This window comes from Argentina anserina, chromosome 5 (genome assembly GCF_933775445.1).
Source record: "Argentina anserina chromosome 5, drPotAnse1.1, whole genome shotgun sequence".
Taxonomy (NCBI): Eukaryota; Viridiplantae; Streptophyta; class Magnoliopsida; order Rosales; family Rosaceae; genus Argentina; species Argentina anserina.
The window spans coordinates 25,887,122-25,904,755 of record NC_065876.1 but is presented as its reverse complement, the minus strand read 5'-3'; the positions used below and the strand labels follow the sequence as shown (position 1 = coordinate 25,904,755).

The 17,634-nt window shown below is 38.9% G+C and overlaps 2 protein-coding genes across 5 annotated transcripts; one reads left to right on the top strand and one right to left on the bottom strand.

The window, feature by feature from the left end:
• Positions 1–1,166: 1,166 nt before the first annotated feature.
• On the top strand, positions 1,167–16,673 carry LOC126793110 (glucose-6-phosphate isomerase 1, chloroplastic). Of its 4 annotated transcripts, XM_050519544.1 has the most exons (14): positions 1,175–1,859; positions 1,991–2,113; positions 2,219–2,317; positions 2,700–2,783; positions 3,082–3,225; positions 3,323–3,388; positions 3,982–4,050; positions 4,134–4,241; positions 4,485–4,537; positions 4,616–4,754; positions 4,849–5,005; positions 5,350–5,428; positions 6,081–6,147; positions 6,242–6,635. In XM_050519544.1, the coding sequence occupies exons 1-14, from the start codon at positions 1,317–1,319 to the stop codon at positions 6,374–6,376; spliced, it is 1,866 nt and encodes a 621-aa protein (XP_050375501.1). In that variant the 5' UTR covers positions 1,175–1,316; the 3' UTR covers positions 6,377–6,635. The 4 variants fall into 4 exon arrangements, with proteins under 4 accessions (XP_050375502.1, XP_050375504.1, XP_050375503.1 ...); XM_050519545.1 differs by lacking the exons at positions 4,849–5,005; positions 5,350–5,428; positions 6,081–6,147; positions 6,242–6,635 and adding exons at positions 15,999–16,036; positions 16,131–16,205; positions 16,392–16,673 and having other exon boundaries at positions 1,167–1,859; positions 4,616–4,716; XM_050519547.1 differs by lacking the exons at positions 4,849–5,005; positions 5,350–5,428; positions 6,081–6,147; positions 6,242–6,635 and adding exons at positions 15,999–16,036; positions 16,392–16,671 and having other exon boundaries at positions 1,168–1,859; positions 4,616–4,716.
• LOC126793107 (disease resistance protein At4g27190-like) lies at positions 11,152–14,624 on the bottom strand. The gene is made up of 2 exons (XM_050519539.1): positions 14,462–14,624; positions 11,152–14,366 (listed from the first exon to the last, which is right to left on the bottom strand). Exons 1-2 carry the CDS (start codon positions 14,473–14,475, stop codon positions 11,552–11,554), a joined length of 2,829 nt encoding a protein of 942 aa, XP_050375496.1. The 5' UTR covers positions 14,476–14,624; the 3' UTR covers positions 11,152–11,551.
• Positions 16,674–17,634: the final 961 nt, after the last annotated feature.

Below are 17,634 nucleotides of genomic sequence, written 5' to 3'. Positions count from 1 at the left end.
TCGTAACTTTGTTGATTTTATTTGTTGTTTCTAACTTTTTACAATATATTTTACTTATTTACTAATTTGAAGTACTAAACTTGTAGTTGACTACTTTACTTTTATTTTAACTTTTGTTTTAAGTCAAGTATGAAAAGTTTTTACAAATAATAGATTATGTAACCGAAACCGAACTAAATCGAACTAAATTGTAGGTTAACCGAAATCGTGGTTAATAGATATTTTTTCCGATTTCGGTTTTGATTTTCGGTTAGTGCTCTTAAACCGAACCTATGGAACTGATTCTATCCTAGTTGCTAGTAACATAGATAGGAGTTATGACAACGAGCACAAGAAGACGTACATCAAAAATTAACACCAAAGTAGTAAGCATATAAGAAATCATGAATGCGACAATTTAGTTATCTGCCGTCCATAACTCAAGTCACATTGAGAATGTTAAAACCAAATAATGAAAGTTCATTTGTGGACTCAACGATTGAACTTTGATTCTCTAGAGTGTTCCTTTATTGACTTGAAATCACTAAAGACTCGTTTGGTTCGAATAATTAATACTAAAAGTTCATTCGTGGACTCATCGATTGAACTTTGATTCTCTACAGGGTTCCTTATTGAAATCCAGACGCCTGTACTAAGCCTATGTACCATATTTATGCTTCACATTGATAGACTTGCCTGTAACAAGCGAATGCCTAATGTCTAATGCCTAATGTCTAATGTCTAATGAATGAACCTATCTCTTCATACCAACATGATACCATTACCGCTTCTTGTTTGTTTATAGATGAAATCCGAAGAGTAACGCTCAGACTTGAATTATAGAAGTTTTAAATTTTTCCCAAAAAATAATCTGAGAGCAACGGCTGGCCTTATGTCATGACTCATGAGATTCTCTTTGCCGTGACTCCATCTTCCTTCTTTATTTAAACTCGTGAGTCGTGACTGTATTCCACGCCTCATTATTCACGACCCTTTGATAAGGACCCTGACCCTTCACGCCACCGGCGAGTCCCCGCCGGCCACACCCCCCAGAATTTTCCCTGCCATTCCCGTAATTAATCCCACCTACCCATGTCCATTTCCGTCAAACCCCAAAAACAAAACCACCCAGCCAATCAATTAATCAAAATGTGTGATGGACATCTCCGCCCGCGAAAATATAAAGCCCCTCCACTAAAAGCCAACCAAATTTCAACTCCCACTACTCCCCAGCACACAAAGCACGCCTCCTCAACACAACTACACCCAGCTATGGAGGACTGACGACTCAGCACCCTCCACTCTCAATTTTTACTCCGATTCTCTTAACTCCTCTAATGGCTTCTATTTCCGGCATTCGCTCCTCCTCCTCTCCCGCTCTCAAGCCCCGCCTCCGTCCGGCGTCTCTGCTCCGCCGCGACTCGGTTTCGTTCGCGACGGCGGCGCGGAATAGGAGTGATCGGAGCTGCTTGAGTGTCTCCGTGGCGCGGGAGATCTCGGCGGAGGTGGCGAAGAGCGACGGCGGCGTGGTGGAGGAGGAGAGGAGGAAGAAGAAGGTGCTGGAGAAGGATCCGAGGGCGCTGTGGCGGCGGTACGTGGACTGGCTCTACCAGCACAAGGAGCTAGGGTTGTATTTGGATGTGAGCCGGGTCGGGTTTACCGACGAGTTCGTGGCGGAAATGGAGCCCCGGTTCCAGGCGGCGTTTAAGGCCATGGAGGAGCTGGAGAAGGGCGCGATTGCCAATCCCGATGAGCAGAGGATGGTCGGCCATTACTGGCTCCGCGACCCGACGCGAGCGCCGAACTCGTTTCTTAGGGTTCAGATTGAGAACACGCTCGAGGTTCTGCTCAAGTTCTCCGACGATGTCGTCAGCGGTAAGGTCAGAATTGTAATTCCAAAGTGTGTCTGTTGTTCTGTTTTAGTTGTGAAACTTTTGATTCGGTTATTGAATTTGTTGGTGGCAATGTTGGTGGGGCTAATTGAGGAAATGGTGGATTGAGAATCTTGCAGATTAAGCCGCCGTCGTCGCCGGAGGGTCGGTTTACTCAGATACTTTCTGTTGGGATCGGAGGCTCAGCGCTTGGACCGCAGTTTGTTGCTGAGGCATTGGCGCCTGACCTTCCTCCTTTGAAGGTACATTGATAAGTAGAGTGATTTAATATACTGTATAATTGTGTAGTGATGAGCCCCTTGGTATTTTGACATGTGTTTATTATTGACATTGTTCTTTCTTGGCAGATACGATTCATTGACAATACTGATCCAGCAGGAATTGATCATCAGATTGCCCAGTTAGATCAAGAGTTGGCTTCTACTCTTGTGATCGTGATTTCAAAGGTTTGAGCCGACTTCACTATTTTCTTCTGCTGGTGTTTGCTAATGATATGAAGTTACAATTATGCAGTAAACACTCACTGCGAATGGTTGAAACACCGGACACAACCTGCCTCCTGATTGGAGATCCTAGAGGTTCTTTTGTGTTAGTAGCAGTTCTAAATATTTCCCTAGTTTTTAACTTGGGAGCTTATTTAAGGATCCCCCTAGAGAGTGCTCTTTTACCCTCACTTAAAGACAAATAAATCTTCTAAGTGTGTGAGAGCTAAATTGAGAGAAGTTGGAGGCCTGTCGTACACAATTCTGACCGGTATTGTTTTTGTAAATTTTGTTCCTCATAGTAAAATGCAATTTCTGATATAATATCAATTTCAATCATTTTCAGAGTGGAGGTACTCCTGAAACTAGAAATGGCTTACTTGAAGTACAGAAGGCTTTCCGTGAAGCTGGCCTGAGTTTCGCAAAACAGGTTTTAATCCCAGGTTTTTCTTTTATGCTTTTTTACAATTCGTGCTTTGTGGTGAAAATCAGGCTTTGTAATGGAAATGTAGGAGTCTGTTTGGTACAACTGGGGTTAGTGTCTCGTAATATATTAAGTGGTTTGGTGACTAGCTGGATGCCAATTGCTGTTCAGTTACTCATTTGAAAGTACTCATTTTGTCGTACTCATTCTACGTAAATTTGGATGTTACCGATTGTGCAAGTGTCTTTTTTTTTTCTCGTGAAGATTTTCTCATTATTTTTCATGCTCTTTTGTTTATGTGTAGGGTGTGGCTATAACTCAAGAAAATTCATTATTAGACAACACTGCTAGGATTGAGGGCTGGTTAGCTAGATTCCCCATGTTTGACTGGGTTGGTGGAAGAACATCTGAAATGTCTGCAGTTGGTCTTCTTCCAGCAGCTCTTCAGGTTGGTATTACAGAATTCAAATCTCAGTGTTGATCGTGGTGTTAGTTTAATTTGTATATTTACTTGGATGGTTGTCTATATTTCTTCCTTGTTACAGGGAATTGACATTAAAGAAATGCTCGCTGGTGGGAAGTTGATGGATGAGGCTAATAGAACCACTGTGGTAAGCATGAGGTCCTTACATCTGCTTGAACATATTGCTAGAAGTTTCTAAATCCTAATGTTTAGTTAGTATCTTTTCAATATTTATTTGGAGTTGGGGTTCCTATACAAAGTGGCACATGCGAAAGGTCATCTATGAGGGTTACTGGGTCATCACATTAAAATATTGAAAATAATAAATAAAATTATACTGGTTACTGGGTTACCCTTGTATTGGAAGTTATGAATAGTGTCATTGGCCCAGCTGCATCATAGCTCAATTGTAGTCTGATTATTGATATTCAGTATATTATATGTCTTATCCTTCCTCCTATTTTGTATCTGTTTGAAATAGTCCGTTTACACCCCCACTCTAGTACCTTATCTATTTCTTTTAGCATCAAACCCATTTCTTGTTGTTTTTGCTGGTGATATATTTAGTTGTGTGTCTTAATAATACATGATCAAGTATGACCTTCAAATTGAAGTTGAATTCTATGAGAACAATATTGCAAAATTAATTGAGATTATGGTTGTTTTATTGTTCCTCGATTTAATACCGATTAAAATAGGAATGGAAGCAAAAGATATAATTTTCATTCTTTCTTCATTCAGATTAAGGATAACCCTGCCGCTTTGCTTGCTTTATGCTGGTATTGGGCTACTGATGGAGTGGGATCCAAGGTATTGTTTGCCTAATTAATGAATGTCTCTAAATAATATATTTTCAATAGATATTTGAAGATTCTCCCTTTCGATTTGTTCAGGATATGGTTGTTCTTCCGTATAAGGATAGCCTATTATTATTTAGTCGATATTTGCAGCAGTTGGTCATGGAATCTATTGGGAAAGAATTTGACCTTGACGGTAATCGGGTATGTGTAATAATATATAGGTTATTCTTTTGTTTTCTTACTTTGTTTTTTGTTTGAGAGATATTACTATCCAGAAAACTATTCGTTAAGTTGCAATATCATGTTTCTCTAGCATTTGTTCTATAAGTAGTACTTTCCAATCTCTGTCATTAAAGATGGTCCTGACTTAGTTTTTTTTAGGTCTCAAGTTTTTGTAATTGATAAGTTCCAGCATGGCTTGAAACTCAATTTATAATTTTACAGGTAAATCAAGGACTCACAGTGTATGGAAATAAAGGGAGCACGGATCAGCATGCGTGAGTTTTCAATTAACGTTATTGAGTTCATCTATATCTGAATATAAACTTTCAAGCCTGATATTCTTGCTTGTGCAGATACATCCAACAACTGAGAGATGGTGTGCACAATTTCTTTGTGACATTTATTGAAGTGCTAAGGGATAGGCCTCCTGGTCATGATTGGGAGCTTGAACCAGGTGTTACATGTGGTGACTACCTATTTGGAATGCTACAGGTTAGATTCATCGCATTAACTGATTATCTGGAGAAGTGAATCATTATAATTTGCTATCTTGAATTTTCTGCCTATCTAAACTGACGTCTTACAGGGAACACGATCAGCTCTTTATTCTAATGACCGAGAGTCGATTACGGTTTCTGTAGAAGAAGTGACACCTAGATCTGTAGGTGCTCTTATAGCACTTTATGAGAGAGCGGTTGGGATTTATGCCTCACTTGTCAACATTAATGCTTACCATCAACCTGGTAAGTAAAACTGTCAGGCCATTGGGTTTGAAATGACAGATAGAAAGGGATTTTTATTTTCTACGTGCATTATACATTTGTGTCTCATTTTTCGGTTATGTATGGAAAGATGGAAATAAAATGTCTCGAGTTGCTCCGGGTGGGGCAGTGATGGGCCAATATATTTTTCGTAATAGTCCAGATCAGAGCCCACCAGCCTGGAAGTGATTCGCTAAGTCGGACTTTCCCGCGGCCACCTATTCTAGAATCGTCGATTGACATTGTTAACTGCAGTCAGCTGTTATGTATGACTGGTGTTTACTTTTGGGTGGCCTTTGTTAATGCTACATGTATTTTTGTTTCAGGTGTGGAGGCCGGGAAGAAAGCAGCCGGAGAAGTATTAGCTCTTCAGAAACGGGTTTTACAAGTACTCAATGAGGCCAGGTATGATGTCAATTAAAAACTCAATTTGGCATAGGTTCTGAAATAAGGACTCTTTGCAATTGTTTAGGCCAGGTATGATGTCAATTCAAAACTCAATTTGGCATAGGTTCTGAAATAAAAATTCTTTGCAATTGTTAAGTTATATTCTGGCGAATAATCTTGTATTTATACAAGAAAGGAAAAATGCAATTCACTCCAGAACAAAGTTGGTTGTTTTATGGACTTGCATTGAAAATAGTTTTTTATTTCTGGTTTGCAAAGCGTTTACAAATGTAGAAAAAAGGGGGGGGGGGAAGCTTTTGGGTGCTACACCTCTAAGAATGTGACAGCAGATCATTTTTAAGTACAATTCTTACCGGTCAAATTCTAGAATGTTACTAAATCTTGGAAAGGCAGAGGCTCGGACCAAAATTGGTGTCACATCCTTATATTGAATTGTTGTATAAATTCTGAGTGTGGGTTTTCTTACAAATATGGCAAAAATATGTGGAAGGTTTTACCTGTTATGCTACTAGAGAATGTGGCAACTCAGCAACATTTGGAAAACAGACAACCCTAATGAGGGGACCGCTTCTAAAAATGTGACATATGCTGAAAATGCGACTGGTTTTGTCTTGTTTATAACCATCACCACATTACCTTTTGTTTTCAGCTGTAAAGAGCCTGTTGAACCATTGACAATAGATGAAATAGCGGATCGATGCCACTCTCCCGAAGATGTATGACCAATATTCCGTTGTCACACTTGTTGTTTCTTTTCTTTTGAAAACCTACTTGCTAACATACTCCACCCAATTGCTTTGCTTGCTTCAGATCGAAATGATTTACAAAATCATCGCTCACATGGCGGCCAACGACAGAGCTCTTATTGCTGAAGGCAGTTGCGGCTCACCACGAAGCGTCAAAGTTTTCCTCAACGAGTGTAATGTCGATGCATTGTATTCTTGAATTTCATTCGGTCTCCAATCTCCATGTGCCATAGAAAAACAAGACAACAGAAAAGAGAGTACATCTCCCATAATGTGCCATAAAAAAGAATTAGCAAGCATGTATTTCATTTCAGTCCCATTGTATCTGTCTGTATTCTGAATCGACAATCTGGTTTAAATTAAAACGCGGAAATAAAAATTCCAGTATGAGGCTCTGTCATTCGGACCCTTTTGTCATAAACAACAGTTTCTAGACAATATTGAGGAATAAGCTGGTTTAACAGAATATTTTACTAATCACATTTTGTTTCATGATCTTCATTCCCTATCTGCTTGTTGCTTTCACATGCTTGTGGTTATTGGCTTTATAAGGTTTTCAAATAAATGGTCCATCTATTCTATTTTCACATTCTGTTCTTATTTTGATTCCATTTTATCCACCTTTGAAATAGCTGTTATCCAGATAAGTGAGCGCATTTACAAAATATACGATTGTAGTAGCATACTTGTGTAATCTCGTGTCAAATTATGAAAGTATTCATCGTGGACTTGTAGTGACTGGTTCAAAATTTCTTCAGTACTTTGAGAACATATCCGATCATCTTTTGAGAGTATATTATTTTGCATTAAAGAAAACTAAGGGTGGCAATGGTATATAAAACCATCCCAACCAATTTGTATATCAACCGTACCAAATATGTTGGTATACCAAATACTTGGTACATGGTATATGGTACAGTATACCGTACTAACATTTAAAATATGGTAGGTATGTGGTATAGATTTTACGTATACCATGGTATATCGTATCTATCAACTTATATTATATTAAATTATTTAATTAAAAATATATATATCTTTAAATTTCAACCGTATATTTATTGAAAAATAAATCCAAACCGTATAAATATACTAACCTTAATCTAATCTCTCTAAGTTTATTTCTCAAGTACACTATTTTTCTCGTCTTCAATTTCTATATTTAATTATGAATGAATCGATTCAATCGAATTCCCAAGTACAAATACTTAGACCTATCAGTAGCACCGTCACTGCTTACAACATGTCAACATATATCGCATTTAAACCTATCATTTATTTTTTTCAATTTTTTTTGAGAATTCATAAGTACTTTAACAGCTTGACTATTTGGACTTTGCCTTTCTATTTTATGACTTTGTATTTGGTAATTTGGTTGAAGTTATATAAGACTTTGGAATTCTATTGCTATTTCACTTATTTGTTATTACTTATTTGGATTAGGCCTTTACATTTTTGGGCCTTAAATATGTTGGTACAAGCCTATTATCAATCGTATCAACCGAGTACCAACCGTATTACTTAATTGGTATACTAACGTTATTGGTTGGTATAAATTATGGATTTTTCATACCAAATATATATTAGTTGGTATATGGTATTAGAAAATTAAGACTGGTATATCAACCAATTCAACCCTAAAGAAAATGCACGGAAACGCGGCAGAAGACGTTGGATTCGATCGAGTTTAAAACGAACGAATACGGTCAGGTGCGTCGTCAGAAAGACTATTTTACCCTTTATGGATTTAAACTCGCTATTTTGCCTCAAGAATCGTTGAAATCCTCTTGAAGACGATGAGCTGGGTTAATTAACTCCAATAAGGTGAGAAGTAAGAAGAGGAAGATGAAGGTGTGGACGAGTAGACTTGGGTCTCGTTACCTACTGTTCCGCTAACGCCGTCTACAAACTTGGTTGGGCTCCTGAAGCGAAGGCGCTCAACAGAATAGGCCTGCAAACTAGTCTCTTATCAAGCTCTTGAAAAATGCAGCCGACACGAACGAACAAGTGAAGAAGTTCCCAAATGGCAAAGCCAATCCATTTCCAACCGAACCTCAGAACCCCTCAACATGTTCCACACTAACTCCCTCATCAACTTGTACTCCAAATATGACCGAATCTCAACTGCCCACCACCTGTTTGATCAAATGCCTCAGAGAAATTTGGTTTCTTGGAGTGCCCTTATGTTCTGGGATGCTTTGATACTCTCAGAAAGCGCACAACTTGGGTGGTGCGACGGCTTCGTTTATCCTTTTCGGATTGACAGAAGCAGATTAGTACGAGAGGTTGGATTGCAAAAAAACGTTAGACTGTTCGGTTTATTTAAAGCTATTTATGAATCATGATCAATCGCACTACTCCAGCTTTGATATATGAGTAACATGGCATTGGTATATACAAATAATCTTAATTCTGTATTGGTCCAGTAGCAAAAGTTTCTATATTTTAGATTACACATAGCCATCCGTGTTTGCTCCTGCTGATTGAGCTGGTTGTTGAAACTTGGTGCTACAGGGGGATCCATCCCTGTTTTAGTTTCAAATTATCTGGAAAATTAGGATTTATAATGTTGTATAATCATAATGTATATTGCTTAATAGTCATCTTTTGGTATATGGTTTGGAGTGTACCATTGGAATTTAGAATGCAACAGTATTTGTTGAGGTGTTAGATGTTTGTTTGAGAACAAACCTTGATTAGCCTCGCCTCGGTACCACATAAGATAGGATAATGTAGTTGGATGTGTGGATAGATACTTGTGGCCCGTGTACTTGCTGAAATTCTCCCCACTTTCTGTTGTGTCCCTCTTAGCCATATCTGAATTCGTAAAGATGGCTCATGAGTTTTGGGGCTTAGTAATATTGGTGCTGTTATTTATGTGAAAAGCTAAGCTTACCTGGATGCTGTTTGTGGATGAGCTGCAGTTGAGGTATATGAAGTCTTCTGGTATTCCCATTGCCATCACCTTTTCTCTTTTACCGGTTTTAAGTGAAATTTGGGGTGTGCCGTGTCTTTTCCATTCTTGCACATTCTCTTCAATCAGTGGGAGCGTTTTTTCTGCTAGAATGAGATTCTAAGTGTATTCCTTACCAAGTATTAAAAGACTTGATTTGAAGATCCTTGATGTAAAAGACTATCGGTTAAGTTGAAGAACGGCATCCATCTTCCTGCCATGGATCCTTGAGTTGGTTATCATTTTCAATCCCCCTTCTGCATTAGTGTTTTACAATCATTGGATACTGTGATGAGTTGTGCTATCAATCTTCTTGCGTTTTTGCTGGATCTGTTTTGACATTTGGGGTGTGTTTAGGGAACAAGTGATCCGTATGTGATCATGCAATAAGATGGTCAAGTTGTCAAGAGCAAGATTAAATGGGGGCAGTTTTTATGATATGATGATGGAACTTCACATATTCTTTACTGATGGTGAAATTGTTTGGCTTCCAATGTTACTTTATACTGGAATTGAGCGTAGGATTTTGGAAATGTGAGACTTTTCAGATGATGAATTCATGTTTTGATGTATCAGTCTATCATTGGTCAGAAGTTCTATGAATCCATAAGCGCATGGAGAATGCAGGCGTTAGCCTAGACTGCCTTTGTGATGGTAAAAATTGGCAAAGTTACTTGTATCTCTAATTCTCTATGTGTCATGAAATAATAGTTCATTTTCTTGTCAGACTGTTGAACTGGGTTGACCTTTTAGTACATTTTTGTTATGAATAAATTCTGCTTGTTAAGCTGTTATACTACTAAAAGTCTAAAATGAACCCGCTATGTGGTTTTGTTGTTACTACCTCTGGTAACCATGAACCTTTTCAAATTAGATCTCATAGAAAACTTAATGTAGTTGGTGATATAACATGTCATATGCCAATTCAAGTCTAAAACATGATAAAGTACCATTAATGCGCCTCATATATCTTAGATGTGTACTGAGGTTTTTGGGGAAAAAATACATTGTTCCTCATCTTGAAATGCCTTCATTTTAAACTTCTTCGCTTTACTTCCTTACTTGTTTTGACTCAGTAATTATAAGCTTCATTAACCTTTCTCAGAGAGAAAATGAGAAATTTAAAAGCAAAAAAAGTCTCCATGGTTTTAGTCTGTTAATTTGTCCTTATTTAATGCAGTTGTGACAATTTCTGGGTTCTTATCCCCATCCTGTTATGTTGTATGGTTTGTTTTGTTTAACTGCTTATATTGCCCTGCTTGTTATGTACATTAATCAATGTTTAGTTTACTAGGAATCTTCTTTCATATGAATATTGTTGTTTTTTACAACCAGTGATCTTCATTTAATTGTTAACTTCATCTACGTACTGTGGCATTCTGAAATTTTGGTAGAGATTTTGGCTTTGACTTTAGTGTTCATGTGAGTTATAATTGCTGGTGTTGAATTTTCAGGTCAAGTATGAAATTTTTGAAGAAATTTAAGCGGTAGATGAAGGTCCCCATTGTTTCTGCATTTCTCCATAGTAAGGGTTTTGAGCCTGTTCTGAAAAAGTTTGTAGGCACTGACCCTGTGCAAGCACGTCGGTTCGCGGAATATCATTCAATAAAAATGCTTGCCCTTGGAAGAATCTGATTTCAAGAAGTGTTTGATTTGTTAGAAAGAGTTGGATTGCAGTCACGAAAAATAGCAGAAGCAGAAGCAACTTTTGAATTGGGGCTTGCAACTCCAGACGTGTTAGATGTTGACAATGAAAAAACAGCAGGATCACCTCTCATTAACATTATGCTGTCTTCATTTCCAGATATAAAGGAAGCAACAAGGGATCTATTAAAGCAAACTGATTCTGTTTTGGGAATATGAATGGTTCTAACTGCCACAGTATCTCAAGCAAAGAATGTTATAAAAGAGAACAGAGGAGCTGAAAGCACTGGTTTCAACTGCAGAAACATTCAAGTTTTATACATGAGATTTAGTAGTTGGGTTAACAGATTGGTTGTTCTGAAAGTCACGATCCAACAAAGTTTCTATTAGATCAATTCGATTTGCAGCCACAAGGTACCCAATGAAAAATGAGTGAACTACTTTAGAAAATTCTTTCTTTCAACAAAACAGTACTTGCAGATACAATTATCCTTTGAGTTCTTTAAAACGTCAATCAAGTGCTTCTCTCAAATGAGTCAATGACTACAAGAAATCTCTGTAAATTCTGTTTTTAAGAGAAAATGAACCCAACACACATAAACTCCACGTCAAGAACTAACCAATCCAAGCTTTTGATTTGCGGCCGCCTAGAAGCACCAGAGGACTGAGGAGCTGCGTAACCTGTTTGAAACTCAACAATTGAGCACTGTCACCTGAAACCCGAGAATTGAAGACCCGGATCCGATCTCCTTCGTCAAATCTCCATGTCTTGGGCTATCAAAAAAGTGGGATGATGCAAATCTCATTTGGTGGCACCACAAGCTCTACCCGTCTGCGCATAACATAGAGTACTCGGACTGGGTTGGTGCTGCCAAAGTAGTCAGAAGCGGAGGCTGAATACCCGTTCCCGCTTTCTAAGGATTGCAAGTGATCGGAATAAGAGATTGAAAATGAAATATGGGGGCAATCCACCACGCCCACGTATTCCAATGATGGACACTCGATATCAACAGTATCGCTGCTTGCACCATACAACATAGGAAGTCCCTCCAAAAGCAAGGTCTTCAATTTTGGTAAAATCGTCTTCTCTTTCTTCACTTCTTCAATTACTCTTTCCAACGAGAGGCAGTCCGCTACATGAAGGTCTTCCAATTGAGAGAGACACTGGGCTACATCAGATGCCAACAGAATTTGCAGCCGGTTACAACCCTCTATGGTCAGAATTTTAATACTCTGGAACATTACGCGTGGGGCAGAACCACTACAAATCCTCTTCATTGAAGGTAGTCCACACAATGTCACCTCTCTCAATTTTGATTCTTTCAGGCCAGACCCTTCGCATCCAAACACAGATTCCAATTTGTCCGTGTCGGATAAATCTATTTCCTCCAGACTTGGCAATCTTTGTACAAATTTTGATACATTTTTCACCACACAACCACTTATTTTCAATACCTTCAGATTAACCAAAGACCCAAGTGGTAGATGTCCAACACACAATTCCTCAAGGTGGAAGAGATTTTCCAGAGACAAGTACTCCAACTTCTCCAACACTGGTCCTTTTTGAACTCGATCTGTTGTGTTGACCAATTCTTTCCAGTCACCTTTTACTTCGAGATGCTTGAGCTCATGTAACCTCCCACGATCATACTCCATAACAAGGGATCCTCCGCAGTCATTGTACTCTAGCTTCTCTATTTTGTTTGCCACCGCGTTGATAAACCAATCAGGTAACATGCTTATGGTTGCTCCATAAAGAAACAATGATCTTGAATCCCGATCTTCTGATATTAGAAAAAGGGGTTCGGGCCTGCCGATGATTATAGAAAAGTAATCCCAATCTGGTTTGGCTTCAACATCGTTAGGGATGCATTTGTGATGAGGTATGCCGACATGCAATCTTTTCAAATTTGATAAACTAGCTATCTCACCGAACCCAATCTTGGTTTCTTCTCCTCGTCCCTCAGCTTCACACCCCAAGTTCAGAAATTCACAGTGACCCATGTACAGTTCTTCTAATTTATGCAATTTTGATATCACTTCACATGGAATTGTGACCCCACTCGTATCCAAAATCCTTAGGTTGGTCAAATGTTCTATTTCTCTCGGCAATTCATTCAGAGGACATTTTCTCACACTAAGAATTTCAAGATTCTTAAGTTTCCCCACTATAGAAATGTCAATCAATTTGTTGCAATGATCTAAATACAAAGCTTGGAGGTTGGTCAAGAAACTGAATGACTGGGGTAATATGGAAATACTAGTGTAGCTGACATCAAAGACCCATAAATCAGCAAGACTTTTGATGAACGTTTCTGGGATATCATCTAAAGCAGCATTTCCATTTAGTAAAAAAATCTGGAGACGAGGACATACCAACTCTTCTTTGGGAAGCTTGCTAATTTGGTTCCACATCAGTGAAATAGCAGTACAACCTTGATCTAGTCCGCGCGGCCAACACTCTAAACCAATGCGAGCTTTCACCCAAAACTGACGTTCAGATGTCGCAATATGAATGGCTGCATCTCGAATGACATCATGCATCTTTACGTATATATTTCCCTGGCCATCCAAAAGCAAGCTAGAGTCTTTCAGGTACTTGACTATTGAAACTAATGTGCCTCTAGCTTCTTCCATTGTTTCGGCATCTCGAAAGAATCTTCTTCCCACCGTATACCTTAACAAGTCTTCTATTTTTATTTCATAATCTTCTGGGAATAGGCAACAGAGCAAGAAACATGACTTGGAATCCTCATCTTTCAAATAATCATAGCTAAACTTTATACATTCAAAGGCATCTGGCTTGTCATCGAAGGTTGCCGATTGTGACTTGGCTAGTCTTCGAGATGCGTTATTCCATTCTTCCAACTCTTTACCTCTGAGCGCCCTTGCAACTGCTAACAATGCAATCGGTAGACCCCCACATTCTCGAGCTACCTTCCTCGCTACATTTTCAAAGTTGGGGGATTCAAAAGACCTTCCTGCACTTTTTACAAACAACTTCCAGGATTCTTGTTCTGATAAGATATTGAGAGGAATGCTTGTTTGGCTCTTCAATGTATTACAAACATGCAACCTTCTCGTAGTACATAAGACTTTAGAATTGCATTTTTTGAGCTCCTCATAGCTAGGAATCCCAATTCTTGACAAATCAATCATTTCCCAGATGTCATCTAGGATTATAAGGATTTTAGTTTTGCTCATAATCTTGTCATGCAAGTCAGCGGCTCTTCTAGTTTCTGTCTCCCACTGGAGTTTAAAGTCCAGCTGCTCTGCCAATGTCTGTTGAATCTGTTTGAAGTTCGGGCTTTTGGATATGGGGGCAAGAATCACAAGGTTAAGAACTCCATTATCGTGTGCAAGTGAAGCAACACGTTTAACCAGGGTTGTCTTCCCCACCCCTCCCATACCGTAGACCCCAATGGCAGTGACCTCAGCATCTGTAAGTGCCTCCATAACGTTGTTTGTAGCCTCCTGTCTCGATTCAAATTCTTCAAAATCTCTGGTGGACAACAAGAACTTACTTATTCCACAAGGTTGAATCTTTTTGCGCACAAAATCCACAATTTCATCCACAAGTTCTCCATCCGTCCTACAAGGAAGGAAGAGTCAAGTGTCAAACAAACATCCATAACAAAATTGCAATAAGAAATCCAAAATTCATAGTTTCATCATCACGGTGCTTACTTGTAATTCTTCATATCCCAACCAGAGAAACTAGCCACTCTGTTTAAAGCTTCTTTCCACCGCTGCACCTTGTCTGATGTGTATCGTCCGGAGCTTTCATGATTCTGGAAAGCCTCTCCGAAACTTCTCTTCCTGTGCCGTACATCAGAGGGTTCCACATCGTAGAAAAGTGGAAGAATTCTGTTGTCTTCCTTCATGCACTCACAGATCCTTGCAAGTTCGTCCAAACACCAAGGAGAAGAGGCATAGTTTGGAGAGAGAACAACAATTGCAATCCTTGATTCCTCGATTGCCTTTAGGAGAGTGGGAGAAATGGGATCCCCTACTTCCAGATCTCGAACATCCATGAAAGTTTTGATTCTCCCTTTGTTGTGCAGCTGATCATATAACTGAGATACAATTCCCCTCCGAGTGTCGGGACCCCTGAAACTCAGAAACACATCGTACTTCAATTCAACAGCTGGTAATGAACAAGAGGAAGAAGCAACCATCTCGCCGGCAAGACTGTTGATCATATAACTTGCTGCCACTTTTTCCGTCGTCGTCGCGTCCCTGATCTGGCGATTGATTCAGATCCCACATCTTTAGTTTCCTCTTCTAAGTCAAGACCATTCACTGACGATATTGAGGAATAAGCTAGGTTAACATATTATTTTACCAATCATATTCCCTGTCAACACTGTCTGCTCTGCTTGTTGCTTTCACATGCTTGTGGTTATATTCCCTCTCAACACTATCAAATAATTGGTCTTTTGTTCAGGATATGGTTGTTCTTCCGTATAAGAACAGCCTATTATTATTTAGACGATATTTGCAGCAGTTAGTCATGGAATATTTTGGTAAAGAATTTAACCTTGATGGTAATGGGGTGTGTGTGAGATAATATGTAGGTTAGTCTTTTGTTTTCTTGCTTTGTTTTTTGTTTGAGAAATATCACTATCCAGAAAACTATTCCTTAAGTTGCGATATCATGTTTCTCTAGCATTTTGCATTATTATTTTGTATAATGATGATCGGGATTAGTGTCAGGCTTCCACCAAGTTTTCTACATCTTTGTTACTAAACCCCTCATAATGTGTATAACTTGTTCAATCAATTTTTGATCAGAGTTGATAATTGATCCGTTTAACATGGATTGTTTCCTGAGTTGCTCAGTCTACTTGTTCACTGGACTGTTCCAGTCAATTTCTTTTATAAGTAGTACTTTCCAATCTCTGTCATTAAGATGGTCCTTAGTTTTTAGGTCTCAAGTTCTTGTAATTGGTAAGTTCCAGCATGGCTCGAAACTCACCTTTTAATTTTACAGGTGAATCAAGGACTTACAGTGTATGGAAATTAAGGGAGCATGGATCAGCATGCGTGAGTTTTCATTTAACGTTATTGAGTTCGTCTATATCTTGATATAACTTTCAAGCCTGATGTTCTTGCTTGTGCAGATACATCCAACAACTGAGAAATGGCGTGCACAATTTCTTTGTGACATTTATTGAAGTGCTAAGGGATAGGCCTCCTGGTCATGACTGGGAGCTTGAACCAGGTGTCACATGTGGTGACTACGTATTTGGAATGCTACAGGTTAGATTCATCACATTAACTGATTATCTGGAGAAGAGAGTCATTGTACTTTGCTATCTTGAATTTCCTGCCCATCTAAACTGACGTCTTACAGGGAACACGATCAGCTCTTTATTCTAATGACCGAGATTCGATTACGGTTTCTGTAGAAGAAGTGACACCTAGATCTGTAGGTGCTCTTATTATAAGACTCTTATGTGGAAGGTTTTGCCTGTAATGCTACTAGAGAATGTGACAACTTAGCAAAATTTGGAAAACAAACAACCCTAATGAGGGGACCGCTTCTAAATTGTGACATATGCTGCAAATGCGACTGGTTGTCTTGTTTATAACCATCATCACAATTGAACTGCAGGGGTATTGCAGGAGCGTTGCAGTATGCTTTCAGGGGGCTGCACGCTGCAGCCCTCATTCTGTTTGGTTGTCGTTTGGTGCTGCTAGTGTCGTCTGCAGTTAAATAGATGGTGGTCGTTTGCTTCTGTTAGTGTCGTTTGTTCTTCACCAACTGCCCTTGATGCAGGATCGTTTTCTGCAGATTTGGGCTCCTGTTTTTCTGCTTCAAGTAGTCTCTCTTCCTTATTTTCTGGTGTTTAAAGTTGTTTAGGTGTAGAGTTAGTCTTTTTCTCTCAGTAGGTTAGGGTTGTTAGCTTTTGCTTTTTCCTTGACTATTTAGTCTTCTCTTGTATCTGTAAACATTTAGATTGAGAATACAATTGGAAAATTCTCCAACTCAAGTCTCTCCATTTCCAGTTCATATTTCAACAACCACATTGCTTTTTGTTTTCAGCTGCAAAGAGCCTGTTGAACCATTGACAATAGATGAAACAGCCGATCGATGCCACTCTCCCGAAGATGTATGATCAATATTCCGTTGCCACCCTTGTTGTTTCTTTTCTTTTGAAAACCCACTTGCTAACATTCTCCACCCAATTGCTTTGCTTGCTTCAGATCGAAATGATTTACAAGATCATCATCGCTCACATGGCGGCCAACGACAGAGCTCTTATTGCTGAAGGCAGTTGCGGCTCACCACGAAGCGTCAAAGTTTTCCTCAACGAGTGTAATGTCGATGCATTCTATTCTTGAATTTCTTTAGGTTTCCAATCTCTATGTGCCATAGAAAAACAGGACAACAGAAAAGAGAGTACATCTCCCATAATGTGCCATGAAAAGGAATTAGCAAGCATGTATTTGATTTCAGTCCCATTGTATCTCTGTCTATTCAGAATCGAGAATCTGGTTTAAATTAAACGCGGAAATAAAAATCCTAGTTTGAGGCTCTCTGTCATTCGGACCCTTTTTTTTTGTCATAAACAACAATTTCTAGACGATACTGAGGAATAAGCCGGTTTAACAGAATATTTTACTAATCGTATTTTGTGTCATAAGCTTCATTCCCTGTCAACACTGTCTGCTCTGCTCGATCACATGCTTGTGGTTATTGGCTTTATAGGGTTATCAAATAATTGGTCCATATATTTTATTTTCACATTTTGATTCCATTTCATCCACCTAATATCTAGAGAAGTGAGGGATCTGAAAATTTTCGTTATACAATCTATACTATGAAACTAAACGGGGAATTAATAATAAGTAAA

What these genes read in the sequence shown, in the direction of transcription:
- LOC126793110 (XM_050519544.1), top strand. Translation starts at nt 1,317, where the DNA reads ATGGCTTCTATTTCCGGCATTCGCTCCTCCTCCTCTCCCGCTCTCAAG. An exon ending in TTCTTCCAGCAGCTCTTCAG is followed by an intron (nt 3,226 to 3,322) that starts GTTGGTATTACA and finishes TCCTTGTTACAG; the next exon opens with GGAATTGACATTAAAGAAAT. An exon ending in ACCTATTTGGAATGCTACAG is followed by an intron (nt 4,755 to 4,848) that starts GTTAGATTCATC and finishes GACGTCTTACAG; the next exon opens with GGAACACGATCAGCTCTTTA.